Source organism: Amaranthus tricolor, chromosome 1 (assembly GCF_026212465.1).
Source record: "Amaranthus tricolor cultivar Red isolate AtriRed21 chromosome 1, ASM2621246v1, whole genome shotgun sequence".
Classification (NCBI taxonomy): domain Eukaryota; kingdom Viridiplantae; phylum Streptophyta; class Magnoliopsida; order Caryophyllales; family Amaranthaceae; genus Amaranthus; species Amaranthus tricolor.
The window spans coordinates 3,752,212-3,771,897 of record NC_080047.1 but is presented as its reverse complement, the minus strand read 5'-3'; the positions used below and the strand labels follow the sequence as shown (position 1 = coordinate 3,771,897).

At 34.2% G+C, this 19,686-nt stretch overlaps 1 protein-coding gene across 4 annotated transcripts; it reads right to left on the bottom strand.

Moving 5' to 3' along the window:
- Positions 1–9: 9 nt before the first annotated feature.
- LOC130799567 (MMS19 nucleotide excision repair protein homolog) lies at positions 10–18,910 on the bottom strand. Of its 4 annotated transcripts, none has more exons than XM_057662710.1 (22): positions 18,764–18,910; positions 18,620–18,682; positions 18,428–18,482; positions 17,597–17,694; positions 16,547–16,705; positions 16,340–16,399; positions 15,243–15,431; positions 12,977–13,030; positions 11,256–11,342; positions 10,439–11,153; positions 9,262–9,641; positions 9,059–9,132; positions 7,037–7,142; positions 6,079–6,929; positions 5,324–5,399; positions 5,107–5,218; positions 3,099–3,175; positions 1,743–1,823; positions 1,465–1,544; positions 1,260–1,372; positions 795–876; positions 10–348 (listed from the first exon to the last, which is right to left on the bottom strand). In XM_057662710.1, the coding sequence occupies exons 1-20, from the start codon at positions 18,833–18,835 to the stop codon at positions 1,357–1,359; spliced, it is 3,405 nt and encodes a 1,134-aa protein (XP_057518693.1). In that variant the 5' UTR covers positions 18,836–18,910; the 3' UTR covers positions 10–348; positions 795–876; positions 1,260–1,356. The 4 variants fall into 4 exon arrangements, with proteins under 4 accessions (XP_057518693.1, XP_057518684.1, XP_057518707.1 ...); XM_057662701.1 differs by having other exon boundaries at positions 1,321–1,372; XM_057662724.1 differs by lacking the exons at positions 18,620–18,682; positions 18,764–18,910 and having other exon boundaries at positions 1,321–1,372; positions 16,547–16,701; positions 18,428–18,468.
- Between the last annotated feature and the right edge of the window lie 776 nt (positions 18,911–19,686).

Sequence of the window (19,686 nt, the reverse complement as noted above, 5' to 3'; positions counted from 1 at the left end):
AACAATCAGTTGGCAAATCCAAAACAAATAAACTTAATTTTAACAAATAAACTTAACATAATATTTGTAAAATAATCAAACTATTTAATTCGTAAGGTGAAACCTAAACAATCCAAAACCAATTTGATCTACCTTTTAACACAATTACCATAGTTGGCAAATCTAATAGACTAAAGCTACATACATTTCATACTATCAAAACAATCACCCAAACATCGTAAAATGATCGGTAATATAGCACGATGTTTGAAGCAATGGAACTACAAAATTTCAATCTTAAAGCAATCCTGCTCTTAGTCAGTTGGAAATCCAGCTAACTAGTGCTAAATATCGATGTTTCTGAAAATCCTGCAGAGAAATTGAACAAGGAATCAAAACACAACGGACTCAGTTCACCTAAAACTTTAGGCAACTACATCAAACCTCTAGCTTACGATATCTGGTACACTTTACTAAGACACAACAAAAATATGTTAAAATGGCAAATCCAACGACCGAGGCTGTAGCTTTAACAAATTTGGACATTTAAGCATATACTCCGATATGCATCCTTTTCTGAGTGTCAAAAAATCAATTTACATGAAGAAAGTAGGCGTTCAGACACACATCGGGCCTGAAGGGGAAACTTATAACAACAAATCGTACAGTTTGGTCTTGAATTGAAGTAGAAAGATTACAGAGAAGTAGAAAGATTAAGAGGTAGGAAACTTATATCCTAACTAGACAAGAATATACGACTAGTTTAGTGAAACTTTTACAAAAAAGGATCATTGCAATAAAACATCCAGAAATACCTTAAATGCTTTTCACACTTTCTCAATAAGGCCTCCACCAGAATAAATCACCATGCCAAAGTCGGCCGAAGTAAAAGACGTCCTACACAAATAACATTCTCATTTTAAGCATATTTGTATCATCAGTGATAATAAAAAAGGAAATAGATCTACTACATCCTCTTCTTCTTGTCCCTGCCTAACCCCATTTACAGTCGCCCACTCTACTCCTCATGTGTTTCATGACTTCATCCACAAGCCTGTTGTAATACTGGAGGTGACCATTACATCAGACCCGTAGTTGTCTCCTTTCCTCCAGTTTCACTAGGCATTACTGCTACATCCCTCTTTTTACTCATGCTGCAGTTGTCTTGTTTAATTTATTATATTCATCCTCCTCACAAAAAGAATAAAAATCCAAAGACCTCTGAAAACAACCTCTTTAGTCTTCACCCTATTAATTAGTTAAGATAATGCTGCACATACCTAACCTACTGCAGCAGCAAGGGGACCATACTGAGGCAGCGGTGAAGCCTTCATTACTCACCTTGCAATTCATCTTGGCTGTTTGAAAATAACTTCTTCATGCAATTGAAGCCCTGAAAGATCAAAAACAAAAGAAAAAAAAGACATGATAAGAAGGCGGCACACAGTTTTTGTCTATGATAACTATGTATGAATAGTTACTAACCATGCATGCCGGCATCTGACAGCTTCTTGACGAACAGTCCTCTTTGGATCATCTAAAACCTTAGACAAAGCTCTGAGTACCTGTATTTTCAAACATGAAGCATATCATTTCAGTCACTTCAGCATTATACGGCCATAACAGAAGATTATTTTTAACCACTTCACGGTTCATAATTTGCAACTAAATTATCAGAACTTCCAGATAGCTTAGGGAAAGAATGCATTTAGGGCGACATGTGCTTGACAGAAACAAGATCTTTGCAACTAAATTGAATTCACCTGTGCTCGCATTGGATAGATTCTTGCATGGGGCAACCCTGACACAGCAACAAGACATTGCACTGCTGTTTCTCGTACGAGCTGCATAAACGCAGGAGGGACTAGTCAATTACTTAACCACAATCAAGTTTAACGAATTTCTTGAACACTGCCAAAAAGTAATACCAGGCTTCAGAACCCAGATCAAGCAGAGGACAAGTTAAGCTCTGTTTGTAAGTATGGATCTCACTCTCCAATACAATCAAACGCACTTACTTGATTCATATGTAAATGATGAAATTTAAACAGAAACTAAGAGATGACAAAAACTTGACAAAAATTACGGCTTTTGGGGGTACTATTTAAGGGTTTTATCTAACTTACCCCTGTGCTTTTCAAATAGCTTAATTGTACTTGCATGTTTTTAACTCTACAAACTTCGCTGTGGCATTCGGAGTGTCAGCAACTCCTATCCTTACATTACAAATAGTAAATCCCCTGGTAATATGTTAAAGACATTTGAATCTCATTCTGGGTTTTAAACCCATTAAATGGTACTGTAATACTGTAGAGTCGAGAGTACTCTGTGGAATTGTGGACCGGAGATCATCTCTTATGACTAGAGATACAACATATGACATACTAAAGCATCAAATTATGCTCACATCCCTCAGCCATAATGGCCTTACTTTTCACTCCAATCCAAACCCAGAACTCGATTGGCAGAAGTCACAATTCTAAGTTGGTGATTTTGAAAATCCAGAATGTTTGATTTCAAAAAATGAGGCTTCTCTTCTATACTGGTAAAAAAAAGCTACCTACTTCAGACTAAAATTTAATGGTTTATCAGAAGAAACTCTATCATTAATCAAGTTGATATCTGAGATAACCTTGCCAATGAGTATCCAGAAGCATATTAACTATCATTTGTTAATTGAAAGAAAGGAAGACATGACAGAAAAAGCAGAAATCTAAGAAATATTACACCAACAAAGGAACAAGGTCAGCAACCAATGCCTCTGAGCTTCCATGGACAGAACAAAGAAAATTAGTAATTTACTCTCTTAGAGCAAGGGTCCCATTTAGTTTTGTGCAAAGTATAAGAAAATGCAAGTTGGAGGATGAAAGTTTTTTGTAGGGAAATTTTATGGGAGCCAAACAAAAATATGAAACACAAATAACTTTTTAAATAGCAAGAAGGGACACTCGTAGTGAAATTGCTCAAAATAGAAATGAGACACTTGTTGTGAAATGAAGGGAGTATAAAATAAAAAAATTCAGAAAGTTTCTGTATGACATGCAGTTAGGCATTCCAGACAGTCTCTAAACATTTTATATAAAAGATGATAGACAAGGCTAAGTGAGCTACATTATTACCATCTTATGGGAGTAAGAGAGCAGTCCAGTCAAGCAGTTTATTATGACATGAGCATTCTCCACGGTAACGTCTTGTCCTGCCGAATAATAAAAAGGTAGAAGTATATTCATTTCGTGTCTGAGGAAAATGGTAAAAACACATAATAACGTAGCATCAATGACAGAACATATAGCAATATTCGTAAAATGACTTGTAGCTGTTGATGTATTCTACAAAGAGAACAAGTGTTAGCCCACCAAGAATCTACAATGAATTAATTTCATACAACTACTTCTAACCTCCAAAAAAACTGCATCCAAAATCAAGGCGTAGCACAAAACAAGTCGATGAATATCAAAACCATGCAAGCAATTACCTTTCAAATAATAGCAAATCAATGTAAACGTGAAAATTTTGAAATCTACAAAATAAAACTTCAATATTGCATTCAAGATTTATGTGACCTTTCAGCAAACCAAAACCATTAATAATGTTTCCAATTGATATCAAACAAGAGAAACCTGCAACTCTCTTTACAAGACAGTGTTATGTCAGTTTTGATTTTCAAAATAGCAACAATTTTGTTATATTGAGAAGTTCCAAATCAATCCCAACATAGATTATCACCCAAAAGAAGTTCAACCAATCAAAACTACTCTAAAGAGTACTCAAGTGGTCAAGCACAAATCCTTACATGATCAGAAAAGGGCGGTGTTTCTATTGCTGATTCAAGCAAGAGAAATATTCAGCTCACATTCGGGGCTCAAGCGTTTCACCAGAGAAACGTCAGCATTATATTGATAACTGAAATTGAAAAATGGCATCTCAACCGAGCAAAAACAAGCTTAATACTTAAGGATAAATGAATAAAATGGTGTGTGAGTAACACAAACTGATGGAGACAAATGTATTAAATGGGTCCAAATTCAATCCATCCTAATTTTCCAAGAACACACAAGCGTTGGCTGTTGAACTCTCTTAATACTAAAGGATTAAACTTGAAGATATTTTTTTACAAACTTATAAGAATTTTCAAATTTTTTTAACACAACGTCATGGATTCTTAAACATAATAAAGAGTTATTTTGTAAAATTCAAAAAACTCATGATCAATATATAGAAAATTGAGAAGTTAGAAGATATGGTACAAAATTTGCCATCTCATATACTCCATGATCCCTTCGACCTCTTTCTTTTTTTTTTTCTTTTTTTTTTTAATATTTTACTGTAATATTTTCCTCATACACCATCTAATGCCTCCTAAAGTTTTCTTTTAAGTGTTTCCTTAACTTCCCGTTTGATGCACATATGCAATAATGACATTCAATATTTCTCTTACATGCACAAATTTCATCAACATAATATTATTTATTCTATACACATATACCACAACCTTGATAAACACTTGTCCATAATAATACCAAGTCTATTTCTCTTCTTATCTTGCCCATAATACCACAATATGTATATTTTCTCTCATTTGAATGCTTTCCATAACTTCTAAACCTGCAAATAATGTTGATCTTATGTTTTCCATAACTTCTAAAACTGCTTACTACTTCCCTAAAAGAGTTCTTCCAAAATGCAAATCTTAGCTTAGATGCAATTCTTTTCCTTTGTCTCTTATGCCTAAGACCAAATAGTCTTTGTTTGTTTGAAACTAGATTCGTAAGATGTGACTTGTTGCTTTCAGGCAATACCAATCCTTTCATATTTGACAATACATCCGGGTGAAGTGTAAAGCAATTTGACAATACATCCGGGTGAAGTGTAAAGCCTTGCTCATTAGACTCCACAATTTGGACGATGTGACATGCCGCTTTTATGTGGCGACCCAGAAACCCTTACATACTTATCACAATACCCAAAATGGAGTGTTTGTCTCTTTGAAACACATTGTAAATATGCATTCTTTAATCGGTTCAAATACCCATCACCAAAACTTTCTTGAAAGCTACTAACTGTATCCATTACATTTTACAGAATGTTAGGATTTAGTTATCACCTGTGGCATAGAATATAACATACCATTTTTATCCATTAGAAGACCAGAAATGACCAGCAAGAGATTGTAGATCATATCTTTGTCAAGACTGTCCTCACTAAGGGCAGAGATAGCATCCAAGAGTACAGGAAGAACCTGCAAAGATCGTCAAAAAATCTCTATTACTACTCGAGACATGTTGTCAAGATAGAAAGAAGAAACATAAAGGATAAGCTCAAAGGCTTTTCAAAAAATCAAAACCTTCTTAGTTTCTATCAGGATAGCTGCTACTGGTGTGTTTGAAATAACATGTCCGATTGCTCGGTAAAGCATAGATCTGATAATACAAAGAAAAATATAGCCGAAGCTAGGTTATCATTACTCATTAGTCAATAATCAGAACTAGCAAAGCATTAAAAGATAAAGTAACTCGAAGTTGGCATAGCTACAAAGACAAAACACATATTTCGGCATTATGATCTGAGATGTATGCCAGCTGACAGATCTACATAAAAGTTGGCAGCAGAATCAGTACCTACAGAACTAAGAGAACCTGAACAGACTCAAGATGGCTCTTTAGAATAACAGAAACTTCAACTTAAAAAAATATAATTCAACTTATGTCCCTTCTCATATTCAGGCAGATAAAGAATTAACCGAAATTTTGGAATGTAAAAAGTTTATCAACTTAATAAATGATACAATTGTAACTATGCAAGACCAAAATTGCGGCATAGGGTGACAACCGACACCCTAAACGAAGAAACAGAGTCAATCCAGGTCTTTTCAACCCTTTAAAGGTAATAAGTAATAGCTGCAATCCCTATGAAAGCCTTTTCCCTCCACATTATTATTATATTGCTAAAGAACCAAATTTAGAATCATGAATTCACATATAAGATTCAACATCGATAAATCATGAAAGTGAAGAGTAATTCCAGAAAAATATATCAAATTAACAATGATGGATGAGGAGAGTTAGATAACATGGGGTTAAAATGTTACATAATTGGTACCTCATTGAATGGGACTGGGTCTTCTTCACTGCAGACAGCAAAATTGGCATTACAGTAGAGAAAAACCGCTGTTTGTAAAGAGGTCTTATAATTGCATGAAATGTTTTATTCAAACAATCCTCAGAATCACTCATAAGAATGTTAAATGCATCTGCTGCATAATTTGCCATCAATGGTGGTATCTCCCCTTCTGCTGACAAACTTTTATCGCCAGTTAAGGCTTCTGATTCAGTGTTTGAGACTAGAAAACTGAAGAAAATCATAGTTATATCTTTTAACTTTTCATGTCCCCTCATTAGCAGTCCTTTCCCTATCCATGCAAGCCCAGAGATAGATTTGCCTTGAAGCGGAAGACCAATAGACACATTTGGACAAAGCTCACCAGAATCAATCTCAGAACTACTTGAAAGTATACGCTTACTGTAACGTCCTAAAATACTTTCTAAAATCAATGACAAAGCAGCATCCAGGTCAAGGTAGCTAAAATCGTGCATGTCATCATTCTTCAACGGCATCTTATTGATGATTGAACCCAATGCTTGAGCCGATGCCACTTGACCCTTTATGAAAGATGTCAACAGTAACTCTATAACAGCTCTAAAGTTACCAATAAGCGTTTTAGGACGAAGTGCAATAACGACAGATGCAAACAGTGATGTAAGCCACTCATCTCTGCACAAAAAACCATCTGGATCTCCTGATATTTTCAACTCTCCTAGCTTGGAATTGGGTACAAAAGACAAATTTGATGAAATCACATCAAAAGCTTTCTCAGTGATCTGCAGCTGACCTTCCTCCAACAGCATAGCAACAGCCAGTTTTAGAGCCAATCTCGTTGCATCTAGAAGAGGCTAAACCAGAAGAAAATTTATATAACATGTAGAGGAGTGGAGCAAGCATGTGCACACAGTAGAGAGGACCATAATTTTGAGGATTGTAGATGAATATAACTACTCACCTTTCCCTCAACAATAAAACTGCTTGCTGTGGCTGCTTCAATTTGATCCCATATATCAATGGCAAACCTCAAAAGCAAACTCTCAGAGCCCTCAACTGTGTGAAACCTAAACAAATATGAGAAGAATGTCAAGATTTCATGTTTTTACTGTCTTTGATAGTAACATTGAATACGCAGGATAGTTATGTATATTGATAGCAAAATGTTGGGAACACAAAAAAACTAAAAGTATAATAACAGTATTCCACAATATATGGAAGGTAACTAAAATAACTGAATGCCTCTGGTTAACCGCATTAATTCCTAAAATAACCACACAATATAAATTGCGTTAAAAAAGGTTTCTAACAAGCTTGATGATCAGGAAACTTTCAATTCTTTTGCAAGTTAAACAGATTACATAGTCCAGGGGTCACTTTCTAGCATTCCACACACTTCCGTTGTTTCACATAATGTAGTGTTTGGGAACAAGTATTTCATTTCAAATTATGAATTTTAATTATGAAATCATAAATGAAGAATTTGAGAATGACCAGGTTTGGGTAGTCATTTTTCAAAATCTCAATTTTAACTACTTTGAAAACAACGATGGAATTTGATTCAAATCCAAATTTAAAAATTTTTGATTTGCCAAACAATAGATTTGAGCCAATTCCAAATTTTCAAATGAAATCATTATTCCCAAACATAGCATAAAGGAATTTGACATGCAATGGAGGAAATATTAAGGTGAAAGTGAAGGCAGGAAACAAAAGAAGATTCAGTATCATTTGATTCTGACAGTAGGATAAAATGGGCTTGTGAAAATCAAAGGTTTTGATAAGTTGGTCTCTATTGTTGTGCAAAAGTGCAGTTTGATTGCAATTACAGTAACAGTGATGTGGTAACAGAGATGCAGCTGTCATACCCAAAAAATATGGCCACAACCATAATATTCCCTTAAAACCGCCTAGAACCATTATTTATACCTTTTCAATGTGGGTAGTATCGGTTGGGTAAATTTGAAACTTTTACAACTTCCATCATGATATTATGCGGCCTTACTTTTGCACTATGGTCTGTAATTCTCTATAGACAATCTTTCACAAGTCAATATTTAAACCAAACAAGTTCTAAAAGGATGGTCTCTAATAAATACAACAAAAAATAAATAAACAAAAAATCTTGCAGGAATCTTTGCAAGTTGCAAATTCATTTTACAATCAATATATTATACTACTATTTGACAAAGGCTTCATGTGTCTCCTCTATTTCCTTTTTTCTAACCAGAAACAAGCCAAATAGAACTTACAAGGCATAGAAAGTTATGAAAAAGAGAAAATCTCCCTTACACATGTTCCGTCTATACATTGATTTACATACTATTACCAATCCACGTTTTCCAAATTTATAAAAAATATATTGAATATTTCCATTATAAAAGAAATTCAATGTGAAATAAATAATTCCTGCATACTCAAACTACTAGTAGTCAAGCAAGCAATCATTAGCATAAACCAAATGCTTCTTTTTCCTATGCAAATTAGTTAAGAAACTTAAAAAATAGAGATGATGCACAGGATCAGTTCCTTGGTACCATATATACTATATACAATATAGGCATTCCAAATGTGATATTAGACTAAGAGACTGAACTACTGAAGCAAATGAAATGAATTCCAAGTTCCAACAATGCATTCTTGCAAATTAACCCATGCTAACGTCCATAGAACACTCAACATATAACCAAGTCCATGTAAGTCGAGACTCCAGAATGGCGACAAACGCAGAAGTTACACCAGGTTCTTTAAAATTTCACATATTCAATCCTCAAGTCAGCAATAGATGGACAGTCTCATTCCTGTTCAGATTACAAATTTAATGTTCCTCTGTGTTGCAGGCTAGCAGATAAGGTTTCACATATTTTAAAAGTAGAATTACTGAAATCATTCAACAAATAGCATTGAACAGTTTGGAAATAGATTGTAAGTTCACTAAAGAAAGAATTGACTAAAATAGAAACACTTCGTAGTAGGTAAATACCATGGAAGTAACTTTATAGAGTAGCAATCTAGAAGCTGCACCAGGTCTGCACACACTTTCACATCTCCATCAAGCTGAAAAAAGGCAAAGGCATCATCAGCTTGTTGAGGTGCTTCAAAGGTAGGAAAATACAAGCAGAAAAAAGTCCATCTGAAAATATGATGCAACATGCCAACAAATTATTTAAAGGTAGACTAACATACATAGAACTTTGCAAACTTGACTGAAATCGTGTCTTGCATCCCTTGAACAATTTTCAACAACACTGTGTGCCCAGTAGCACCAATTTTAGAAAGTGCTTCTAAAAGCAAAGAGAAAGGAATAGCTGAATCGTCAGACGAGATTAGAGAAATCAGCCTCTCAACAACAGTAGATGTGTAGCTTAGCAACTTCTCAGAGTATGGATATTCGTACAGAAATGTACCAGTTTCCGCTAGTGCATTCAGTGATACATTCCATAGAGTGGGCATGTTAAAATTATTATTGACGATTGATACAAATATACCCATAATAGTATCAAAAGTTGTTGTTGACACAGGAACGGAATGTCCAGGAAATGTAGCCAGAATCTGAAGACCCTTCACTGCAGCACAGAAACAAATATTAATAAAAGAGAGATAAGAATAACATGGTCTAGTAGTTTCACTTCAGTTTGATGAATGCTTTCTCCGATATTGTAAAGGACCCTATGCTTAATGATATGGTATAACAGTAGCTTGTGAATGGTGCACTAAAATCCCAGACAGCCTTTGGCAGTTGGCAAAACTTTAGCAAACATGCTTTCTGCTTACAAAGGAAAAGGCCATGTCAATTGAACTAGAGATAGTTTAACAATGAAGTTTCGGATGAACATATCAGTTAATAACTTGCCGAGAATCGATCCACTCTCAGTTGAAGCAATTACCACTTTTCCTGGGTAAAGGGCCTAGGTTTGACTCTCATCTAGCTCTTACCTTCCCTTAGCATACCCTTTAATCATAAGAAAAAAAAAATAAATAAAATAAAAAAAAATAAAAAACCTTGCTGATGAGAATTCTCTTGATAAAGAACATGAAAGATGTGCACACAAATTTAATTTTGCTTGAGTTTCATAAGATAAACACTTTTTATCATCCTAGACTGAATGAAATTTTTGCTACTATTTGTTCCCTTTCACCCCCAATATTAAGCTATTCAACCCATCCTGAAGAAAAAGAAGTGAAAATGCTAATGAAAAAATGAGGCAGAAGGATGGTTTAGTGGGCTTCAAAAATGGAAGGGGGGATAAATACATCATACATACATCGACCCTTTTATCCACTATAATTTTGGAGTTTGTACTCAAAAAAAACTGAACTAGTCATTCATGACACTTAAGCATTTCCAATCTAGATAAATCACCTCGTAGAGAAACATCCTCATCATGATACATCTTAGCAGTGCTTGATTCCAAATTTGAGATGAATGCCTTCATCAATGAATAAGAATATCTCGCAAGTGTCTGGCACCATGCATCTTCAACAAAGTTATAATTCGCAGTCTCTCGAACAGAAGTAACAGCTAATTCTCGACATGCACCAAGGATTTCAACGCATATATAACCAGCACAGAAATTCAATCCCTGGTACGATAAATTAGAATCTACAGCTAGCATATCCTTTGAAGTACTGACAGAAGCTCCAAGATTGTCCAATAGACGGAGGAAAAGAGTATCAAACACTGAATTACAAGAAGTTGTTGACGCTTTTGCTAAAACAGAGAAAACACGACCAACTGAACGAAGATTCTGCTCATTCAAAGGCGGAACAGATTTATAACTTCCAGAAACAGAAATATAGTTTAAAAGGCCATTTATGTCCTTATCTTCAAGAACTAAGTTCACAAAGCTATTGCTCTGTTGTGAGGCAACCTGTTGAAGAAGTACTAAAGCTTCTTTTGTAATTTCACTCTCTTGGAAACCCATACTATTTGATAAATCTGAAGCCAGGGTTGAAACATCTGTTTGAAAATCACAAAGTGCAGCTTTCAAAGAGCTCCATATAGCTCCTGCATGCTTTGCTAGTCTTTCAGGCCCATACTTCACAATGCAGTAGCTTAGATACCTCAGTGAATCAATCTACCGATATAAACTTTGGCTCAGAAAGAGCAATAGCAATATAAAACCTTAAATTGGCAGCAGTAAGGCATAAAAGGAATTGAGTGTGCGCTTTTCACTAACCTTCGCTATTGGCAGATTGGACGAAAGTTTCTCCAAAAGCAAGGGAATGGCAAACGGCTCAAAAAAGGGCGATGCAGAAAATGCCAGCTGTAAATTTAGAACACGACTAGATAAATTTATGGAAAATGGTAAGAAACTAAGAAAAAAATATTTGCATATGAATCTCAATTCTCAAATCAGAGAGATCAAAAGAGCAGTAGGAATAAGAAAAATATTGGGTCCCGACTCCTGAAGTTCACTAAAGATTGTATTTCTCAATACACAAATTTAAAATAACTCCGACACTCAGAATTGCCCAACCCCAGTGAACATATTCAGGTGGAAGGGAACCCTCCAATCAGATTGGTCATGATGGCATCTTTGCACCATGACAAGGTATATCCACACCAATTGCAAGAACCAAGCATAAAACCCCACCCTCTTGGTATATGCGCAAGTGTCCTGGATAATGCTACAAGATCAGGCTCAACATATACATGGCTGTAATCTTGCAAAAAGGGATACGCAAAGCTGCAATTTTAGTGATAGCAACTGTTGACATCACTTTCTCAAGCTTCAGATCCTTCAACACCTAACAAATTGGAGTTAAGATGATACTGGAGTACTGGATACTCAAATAACTACACGTCTCTTATAAACCATTAACACGCCAACATTCCAGGTATCAGTTGCACCCTTCCAGAGCATCATGCTGTAACATTTGGAGAATAGTAACAATGTAGAGTGCATAGCCATTAAGCCTAACAGAAAAATGCATAAAAGTCTCCTGCTCAAAACTGCTTTAATTGTGGTCAAACAAACTTGTCTTAAAATAAATCACCAAATACACATAAATTCAGGTTGAAAGAGTGCAAGGTTCCCAATATATCCTACGGAGAAGGTGTTTCAGGACTTTTATAGGCTGGGCAACATCACAAGTTCATAACTCACAGGACAAAAAATAATGCTAGTTAGAATACTGTATAAGAATTGTCCCTTTCCCAAGTTGGGAAGGCATCTTAACAGTGACGAGTAAAGACATTACAATGTCCAAGTTTAGATATCTTAGGGAACTGTAGCATAGATTGGCTTTGGTAACAAGCTTCACAAAAGCACACCATCATGTTCACGAACCTAAAATAAGACATAATGTAGAGATAATGAGATAAAATGCCTAAAACATCACATCAATTTTATAGATTAATATAGGTTGTTATATAAAATATCAACATACATAATACATCATTAGGCACTTATATATTGTCAAAAAAGAAACAAATCAACTTCCTGAAAATTTGCGAGCTCAAAACGCCAAATACATCATAGAGAAAAGGCAGACTCTACAATGTTTTAAATTTAGTTCCAAGACTACAACAAATTGCATTACCCCAATGCCACTAAGTGTCTCCGGTCTAGGCAAGATTAGAGAGTTGGATGTACGCAGTCATACTTTTATAACAAAGAGACAGAGGTATATTCCGATTCAAATCTTGATTGCAAACATCATTGATAACTTCCTATAAATAAAGTACACATGATTTAAATAAACCATTAGTTATAATCTGAATTATAAACCAAATAATTATGAATCTATTGGTTTTGTAGGAATGAACAAAGTTCCATGACTCCAAGCACACATTAAAATTCAAATGAAAGCATAATAGTACATAAGTACACTAGGGATAGATTAAATTGCTCATGTGCATAGATCAATCAATAGAAGAATAAAATGTACAACGTACCATCAAAGCCTTTGAGAGTTCATCTCTGTTGACATCAACATCTTCACCCTTCGTCTGCAAGATGATATGCCCCAAAACCATATGAAATAAGAAAAAAATTTATCGAACATCAAACTATAGATGGAAAATCTTTCTGAGTGAAGGATAAATATTGTTAAAAAATTAAAATGATACTGATAAACTACACTAGAGGTGTTAATTGGGCCATCAGGTATCACTAAAGGTTTGGGTCAGATCAATTTAGGTCTAGTGTGCAATTATTGACCATGTTACCTAGTTTCATTTTTAAGCTAGAGTCATTTTTAAGCTGAGGTCAGTTTTGGGTTATTTCGAATAATCTTTAGGTTGGTTCTTAAGGACCTCTAGGCATCACAAGTCACAAACAAACCAACATTTAAAAATAGGAAAACAACTAAACAAAAGATAAATTTCTTATAGAATAAGCATGAATGAGGCCCGGAGAGCCAGGACCAAAAGATAAACAAATGTATTAGTATTAGAATAAATACTAAAATTCATGTACTCCCTTCATTCTTGCTAGTTTCCATTTAAGGGAGTTCTCTTTGTTCTTGCATTTGCTAACTCAAGCTAATTTAGGATAGATGTTTATGTGCAAGTGTAATTGTCACTTCCATCATTAGCTTTTCCCACGTGCAACTAGACAATTGGCCTTCACCATCTTTGGATCAATGTGTAAGGCTAGAAGACAATAACAAAAGAAGGGAGTATAAAAAAACACGGCCATATGGAAAGCAGAATATGCCACCTCCCCGTAGCAAACCAAAACTAAGTCAAAAAGGATGCAACTTCAAGTGACTATTAATCTAGCTTGTCATACTCATAAGGATCAACTTGCCTAACAAAAGTTTGAAGTCTGTTTCACTCACAATTTAATATAATCTCGGGATTTAAAGCCACACAAAAAAAATTCTAGAATACTCCAATTTATTGTATACAACCTAGCTCGATATATATAGCGTAAAATATAATAAAACCTTATATGACTAAGACATGTTTTGAATTCATACTACCAATAAAATAAGAAGAGAAAAATTATTAATAGATCTAAAATACCCTCATCAATAATTTATATTCTCAAAATATTTGTACACCATTTACCAAACCATGACTCTTGTAAGTTGACATATGATTACAAGAGAATGAAAATAATGAAGACTAGGTATTTTTCCAAAATATTCCTCACTGGGTATTTTTTTTCCTTTTTTCCCTTCCTCACCAGGTATTCTTCCAAGAACCAAAAAAGAATAACCCAAGAAATAAGAGGGAATAGAACATATTTGTACTGAAAATTGCATCATATTGAAAGTTGAAACCATTAGGCCTTCTCCAAATCCTTATTCAGGGCGAGGCATATTCCACACAGCTTTTATTACTTAATGCAGAATGGAATCGCATCACTTCAAAGCAAAATATGTAGAGATCGAACCGACATCACCTGATGGAGAATCTATACAAGAAATGAACATGCTCAACGATAGCAAATACATGAACCAGCCTCAGGTGAAGTTTATAGAGGTCAAGATGTGTTATGCCATAATCCTCACTAGCAGTCACAAAGATAGGCCCTAGTTATGCATCAAGCACCAACATGCCATGTGTTCACCAATATTAACTTACCAGCATCTTGTTTCCTATATTGGGTTGTGAAATTTCATATATTGTCACTTGAATGCATGTGAACATACAGAAACAAAAAGGCAAGCAAAAGATCCTTAGGTGATGGTAAAATAAGATATGCTACATACTAAATTCCAACCATGGGCATTAGGGAAACATAAATTTGATAATTCTGAAGAACTTTTAATCCTCAAGATCATCACCTTCACCAAAAACTTTAGAGCCTTACCCTCAATTTCAAAATAGAAGCATTCCTAATTGGAATGTTTCACCATAACTGCAAAATTTTAATAATGGAAAATGGCACCGTGTAAAGACAGTTTTTGCCCCTCAATAAAGAACCTCACATGGACAACAAAACTACAGTCTCAACCTATGTCCCATAGGGATAGGTTGCAAATGTGAGTTTGCACAATGACAATAGTCAACATGCAAGAGCATTAGAATAATCAAGATGGATATATTCATCGCATACATGATACGTTTTAATACTTAAATATTTAACGACTATCTTTTGTTAGAGCTCTAGTAAGTACTAAGTAGTAATTGGGGTCTATTAGAGAAAGACAACTTTGATAGATAGATTAATTATGAAAAGTGGATACATTGAGAAAGTAAAGGAGCTTACATGTGTGTAGTGGATAGGAAAATAACAACCTATTATGTCAAAGAGATCCTCAGCAAAAGTTGCTAAAGGTCCAGAAGGTTCAGGAAATATTTTTGCCAAACCCTCCACGATGCAGAACACATGCATTAAACACTGAGGATCTTTTTCTCCTTCGATAGCTTCACAGACACCATAAACAACGTGATCACCCTAAATCATGAATGCAACTCATTTAATATAATTGCTAAGTTTCAAATGTTGAAACATCACAGATATCAACTCATATATATTTCAATCAACACAAACTCCTAAAAGCCACAAACAAAACTAGAATGGATTATATGATCAAAATAGAAATATCAGTAAAGACCGAATCGGAAATTAAATAGTTCAAGTTCCTATTTCCCCATTTAATTGTCAACAAATTCCAACCGTCATCTCAAGTAAATGCTATATTTTGAAAGTTGTGGTAAAATCATCTCGTATGGATGAATACAAGACAAATCAAAGAAAAATGATCAAAAAAACTTGAAAGATAAACTAGAAAAAGGTGGCTAATTTAAGTGACTATTGAAAATATAACGCTAGAAAAGTCTGCCTCCAAAATAATCAATTATTATTAACACAGACTGTTTTAGTTGCAAAGCAACAAATTTTCAAGTCATAGTTTAACGGGTGCATGGATTCACATAATCAGGTTACTAACCATATACAACAGTGATGCATGTCCCATGCCATGACTGAAAGAGATGATTCCACACTCTTGTGACAAACTCAAAATATGAAGCGAAATTCCTTAACAAACAAAAACGTCAAGAGACAAATGACCATTACAATTAAATAGTCATCATGCACTGCAACTATTAACCCCAGCATATTGCAATCAAGTAACACAGTCTCAAAGACAATGACCATATTAATTAGTAATTGTCCCAAAGAAGATGCTAGACTTTACAACAAATAACCAAGATGATGCTCAAATCAAATGGTAAACTTAAGTTTTAATGAAAACATCAAGAAAGTTAAAGAAAATTCTCTAGTTAATCACTGATTACAAAAATGGAAGTTTCGTGAAGAACACCTCAAATAAAATCTTTAAAAGGGTTTAAACAACATGCCTGTAAAGATATTGATTTTGGGTAACGCTCTATAAGGCATTCCAGAAGTTCAAAGCACATCTGCAACAATAACATCAAAGATAACCTAAATTTAGTAAGACTCACTACAGCATGCAGGCAAAACAAATCTAACTTACCAACATTGTTAGGCAACAATTAAGATATCTGCTCAAAAGATATAACATAAGATACCTTGTTCAATCATACCTTTCTATCTAGCTGGCCTAGTGATTGCACCTGTAAGTTCTCCAAAAAAGACTTGGCCAATAATTTAGCATCAGCTTCAGTTACCACTCCTGCATCAAATTTTCTTCTCACAAGGGCCAAACAACCAACAAGTGCACCACGTAAAGCTCTCCAATCTGCCTAATGCAAATTTTGTATCATACATCTTATTATAGAAGCAAAAATAAAGATTACCACAATCATCCCTAAACATTTAAATAACTTTAATGATAACAGTGTAACTCATAAAATACAAATATAAGATTAATCAAAAAGTGTATCAAGTTACAAACTTACAATGTACCCTATAATCCTAGACTTAGACATAGGTATATAGATATGTATTCATATGAAATTCTAGACTATGATATCTTTATAACAAAATATGTAAACTTAACAAGAAAGCGACCTTTAAATGTTTAACAAAACAAATGATCTAGTTTTCACGCATTCAAGACGGTCGTTTTCCATATGCCTCTCAAAAATCATCAAAACCAATACAAAAAATGTAGAAGAAATCATGCCAAAAGAATTAGTGTATAGAATTTAACAAGCAAGCTTTGATAGATGATAATGCACTTACAAAGGAAAATAAAACCAAAAGATTTTTCAAAAAAGTATGTTGAGAAAAAGAAAGATTAATTTACAAAGCATAATAATCTTTCAAAAGACACAAACATTTTAGTACCTCAAGGTCATCAAGTGGCTCCCATGGCCCCACCTAGACTCCCACAATCCCACCTAGGAAGAGTTTGAGGAGTCAAATATATGCTACTTTATCCTTATGAAAACAAAGTTGCATTCAATTTAAAAAATGTGGATGATTTAACAACTCTATGCTCAAAAGGCACAACAATGTCAACGCCTTAATCGCAAAACTAAAGAACTATAAATATTGGCAAAATTTAAATTGGACACCAAAGTACTCAAAAAAATGGGGGAAAATAAAAAAAGAACGAAGGAAAAACTTTATATAGTCAAATACCAAGGCAGCCAAAGAAGACAAGGTTATTCGAAAAGTTGCAAACTGACCAGTCTCTCAGTGAAGAACCCTACTAAGGTGTGGATTGAAGCATTATCAAGTGGCTTTGACCGTAGATGCTCAAGTACTTCTGCAAGGAGAAGAATACCTAACAAGAAACAAGAAATCTTGAAGCATATTGATTGGAACTTGAAACAGATGCACACATTATTTGGGAAGTTCAATTGCTTCATAAAATGTAGCAGAAAGATAACATACAACTATACAAAGTAACAATCATTGCCTTTTCACTTCCCTCTCCCATTCAAGTGATAAATTTAAATAAACAATGAATTATTAGTACGTGACATCAAAACTACTTGTAGCACCCACCCAATGCCAAAACAAAAAGGATTTTTTAAGTTCACATGGGTAACTATCCTCAGAATCTTTCAAAGAACAAGATAAAGATCTAGTCTTTGGCTTGTTTCAGCTACAAGCAAACAAGTGAATCGGATCCTAGATGTAGTATGAGAACGTCCGATTCTTCTTGTTCGGCTTCATCACAAAGCGATAGGGAATGAACAATAAGCACCCAATAACACAAGACCTACTACTCCTATTTCTTTTATTAGTACATATTTGAATTTTCCAAAAATATGTATATTGGTCAAAAGTGGACAAAACAAACAGTTGCAGAACAAGTACTATAATAAACTTCCATTTCAACTCAAACACAGTAAATTTTTCTTCTCTTCAAAATTTTAGGCCAAAAGATCCTACATGGAAACAGAAATTAGCAACCAGAAGAAAACAAAATTTTAGTATTCAAAATCCTTATAAATTAAATTCTTTATGACACACAATTCTTAATTCAGATGGACATAAATTCAATACAATACCTCTTGCACGAAGAATATGGTCGGTGGTGGTAAGATACATCTCCATTTCCCTCACCTAAAAAAACCCACACAATAAAATGAATAATAGCAATGAATATGATAAAAAAAACTGAAAAGAATGTTAAAAAAAAAAAAAGCCTTCTGAAGGATTTAAAAATATCCATGAAATCAGAAGTGGGTAAAGATTTTAACCAAAAATTCCATTGTAATTGCGCCATTCTTCAAGAGAGACGCAATAGAACTAACATTAGCCGCCTGCAAAGCGATAGAAGTAAAATTATGATTATAATAACAAGAAGAAAATTGAAATTGAAGAGATAATGGAAGAACTAAAACCTGCTGAGAAGAAGACGCTGAAGAATCAACAAAGGATTCGATTTGCTTCACTAAGAAAGATTTGGGTTCCATTCGATATTTGGGAATTACTAGAAAGAATGAGAAATTGAAGAGTTGAGAATGAATAGAGCCTTCTTGGGTTTTCAGTGGGGTTTAACCGACGTTTAATTGGAGGGTTTAATTTGGGTATTATTATTTGTCGCGATCTCTTTTATTTTTTCGCCACTTTTCTAATGAAATTACGCTTTTACTCCTGAAGTTAAAAAAATTACAAAAATGCCACTTCACTTAAAAAATGTTTAAGAAATGTAAATGGCACTTAACAATATTGTTATCGCTTAATAACATTATTATCGGAATTATATATATATTGAATTTTCAGAAGCATTATTGTAGTATATTCGAATTCAAACATGGTACTTTCTTTCTAAAAACACTACGTTAACTTAAACAAGCCAGAACTCTACATCGAACATCAATGGCATACCAAGACGAGCATGATAACGATTCGGTAAGTAATTAAGCGGTTCGATTTTTGCCTTGAAAAAAAAAATTGGGAAGCAGTCGCACAAAACGTGCGACTGGACCTAGGCTGAGTCGCACATTTTGTGCGACTGGTTTGTGCGATTCCCAATAAATTTTTCTTTTTTTAAAATTTTTTTTTGTGTTTTTCAATTTCGAAATTTAAAATATCTTGCATGTAATTATTTATTGTGTTTTTAATTAATATATTTTAATTTATTATATTATGATAATGTTATTATTATAATTAGTGTAGTATTGTTGAATATTAAAAATACGAAAATATTAATATATATATATATATATATATATATATATATATATAAAAGAAGTCGCACAAAACGTGCGACTGTGCCTAGGCTGAGTCGCACAAAACGTGCGACTGAACCTAGGTGGAGTCG

Coding starts and splice junctions, on each gene's coding strand:
- LOC130799567 (XM_057662710.1), bottom strand. CDS start 18,835: ATGGAACCCAAATCTTTCTTAGTGAAGCAAATCGAATCCTTTGTTGAT. Junction 7,143..9,058: donor TCTATAAAGTTACTTCCATG/GTATTTACCTAC, acceptor ATATTTGTTTAG/GTTTCACACAGTTGAGGGCT. Junction 6,930..7,036: donor GTTTTATTGTTGAGGGAAAG/GTGAGTAGTTAT, acceptor CTTCTGGTTTAG/CCTCTTCTAGATGCAACGAG.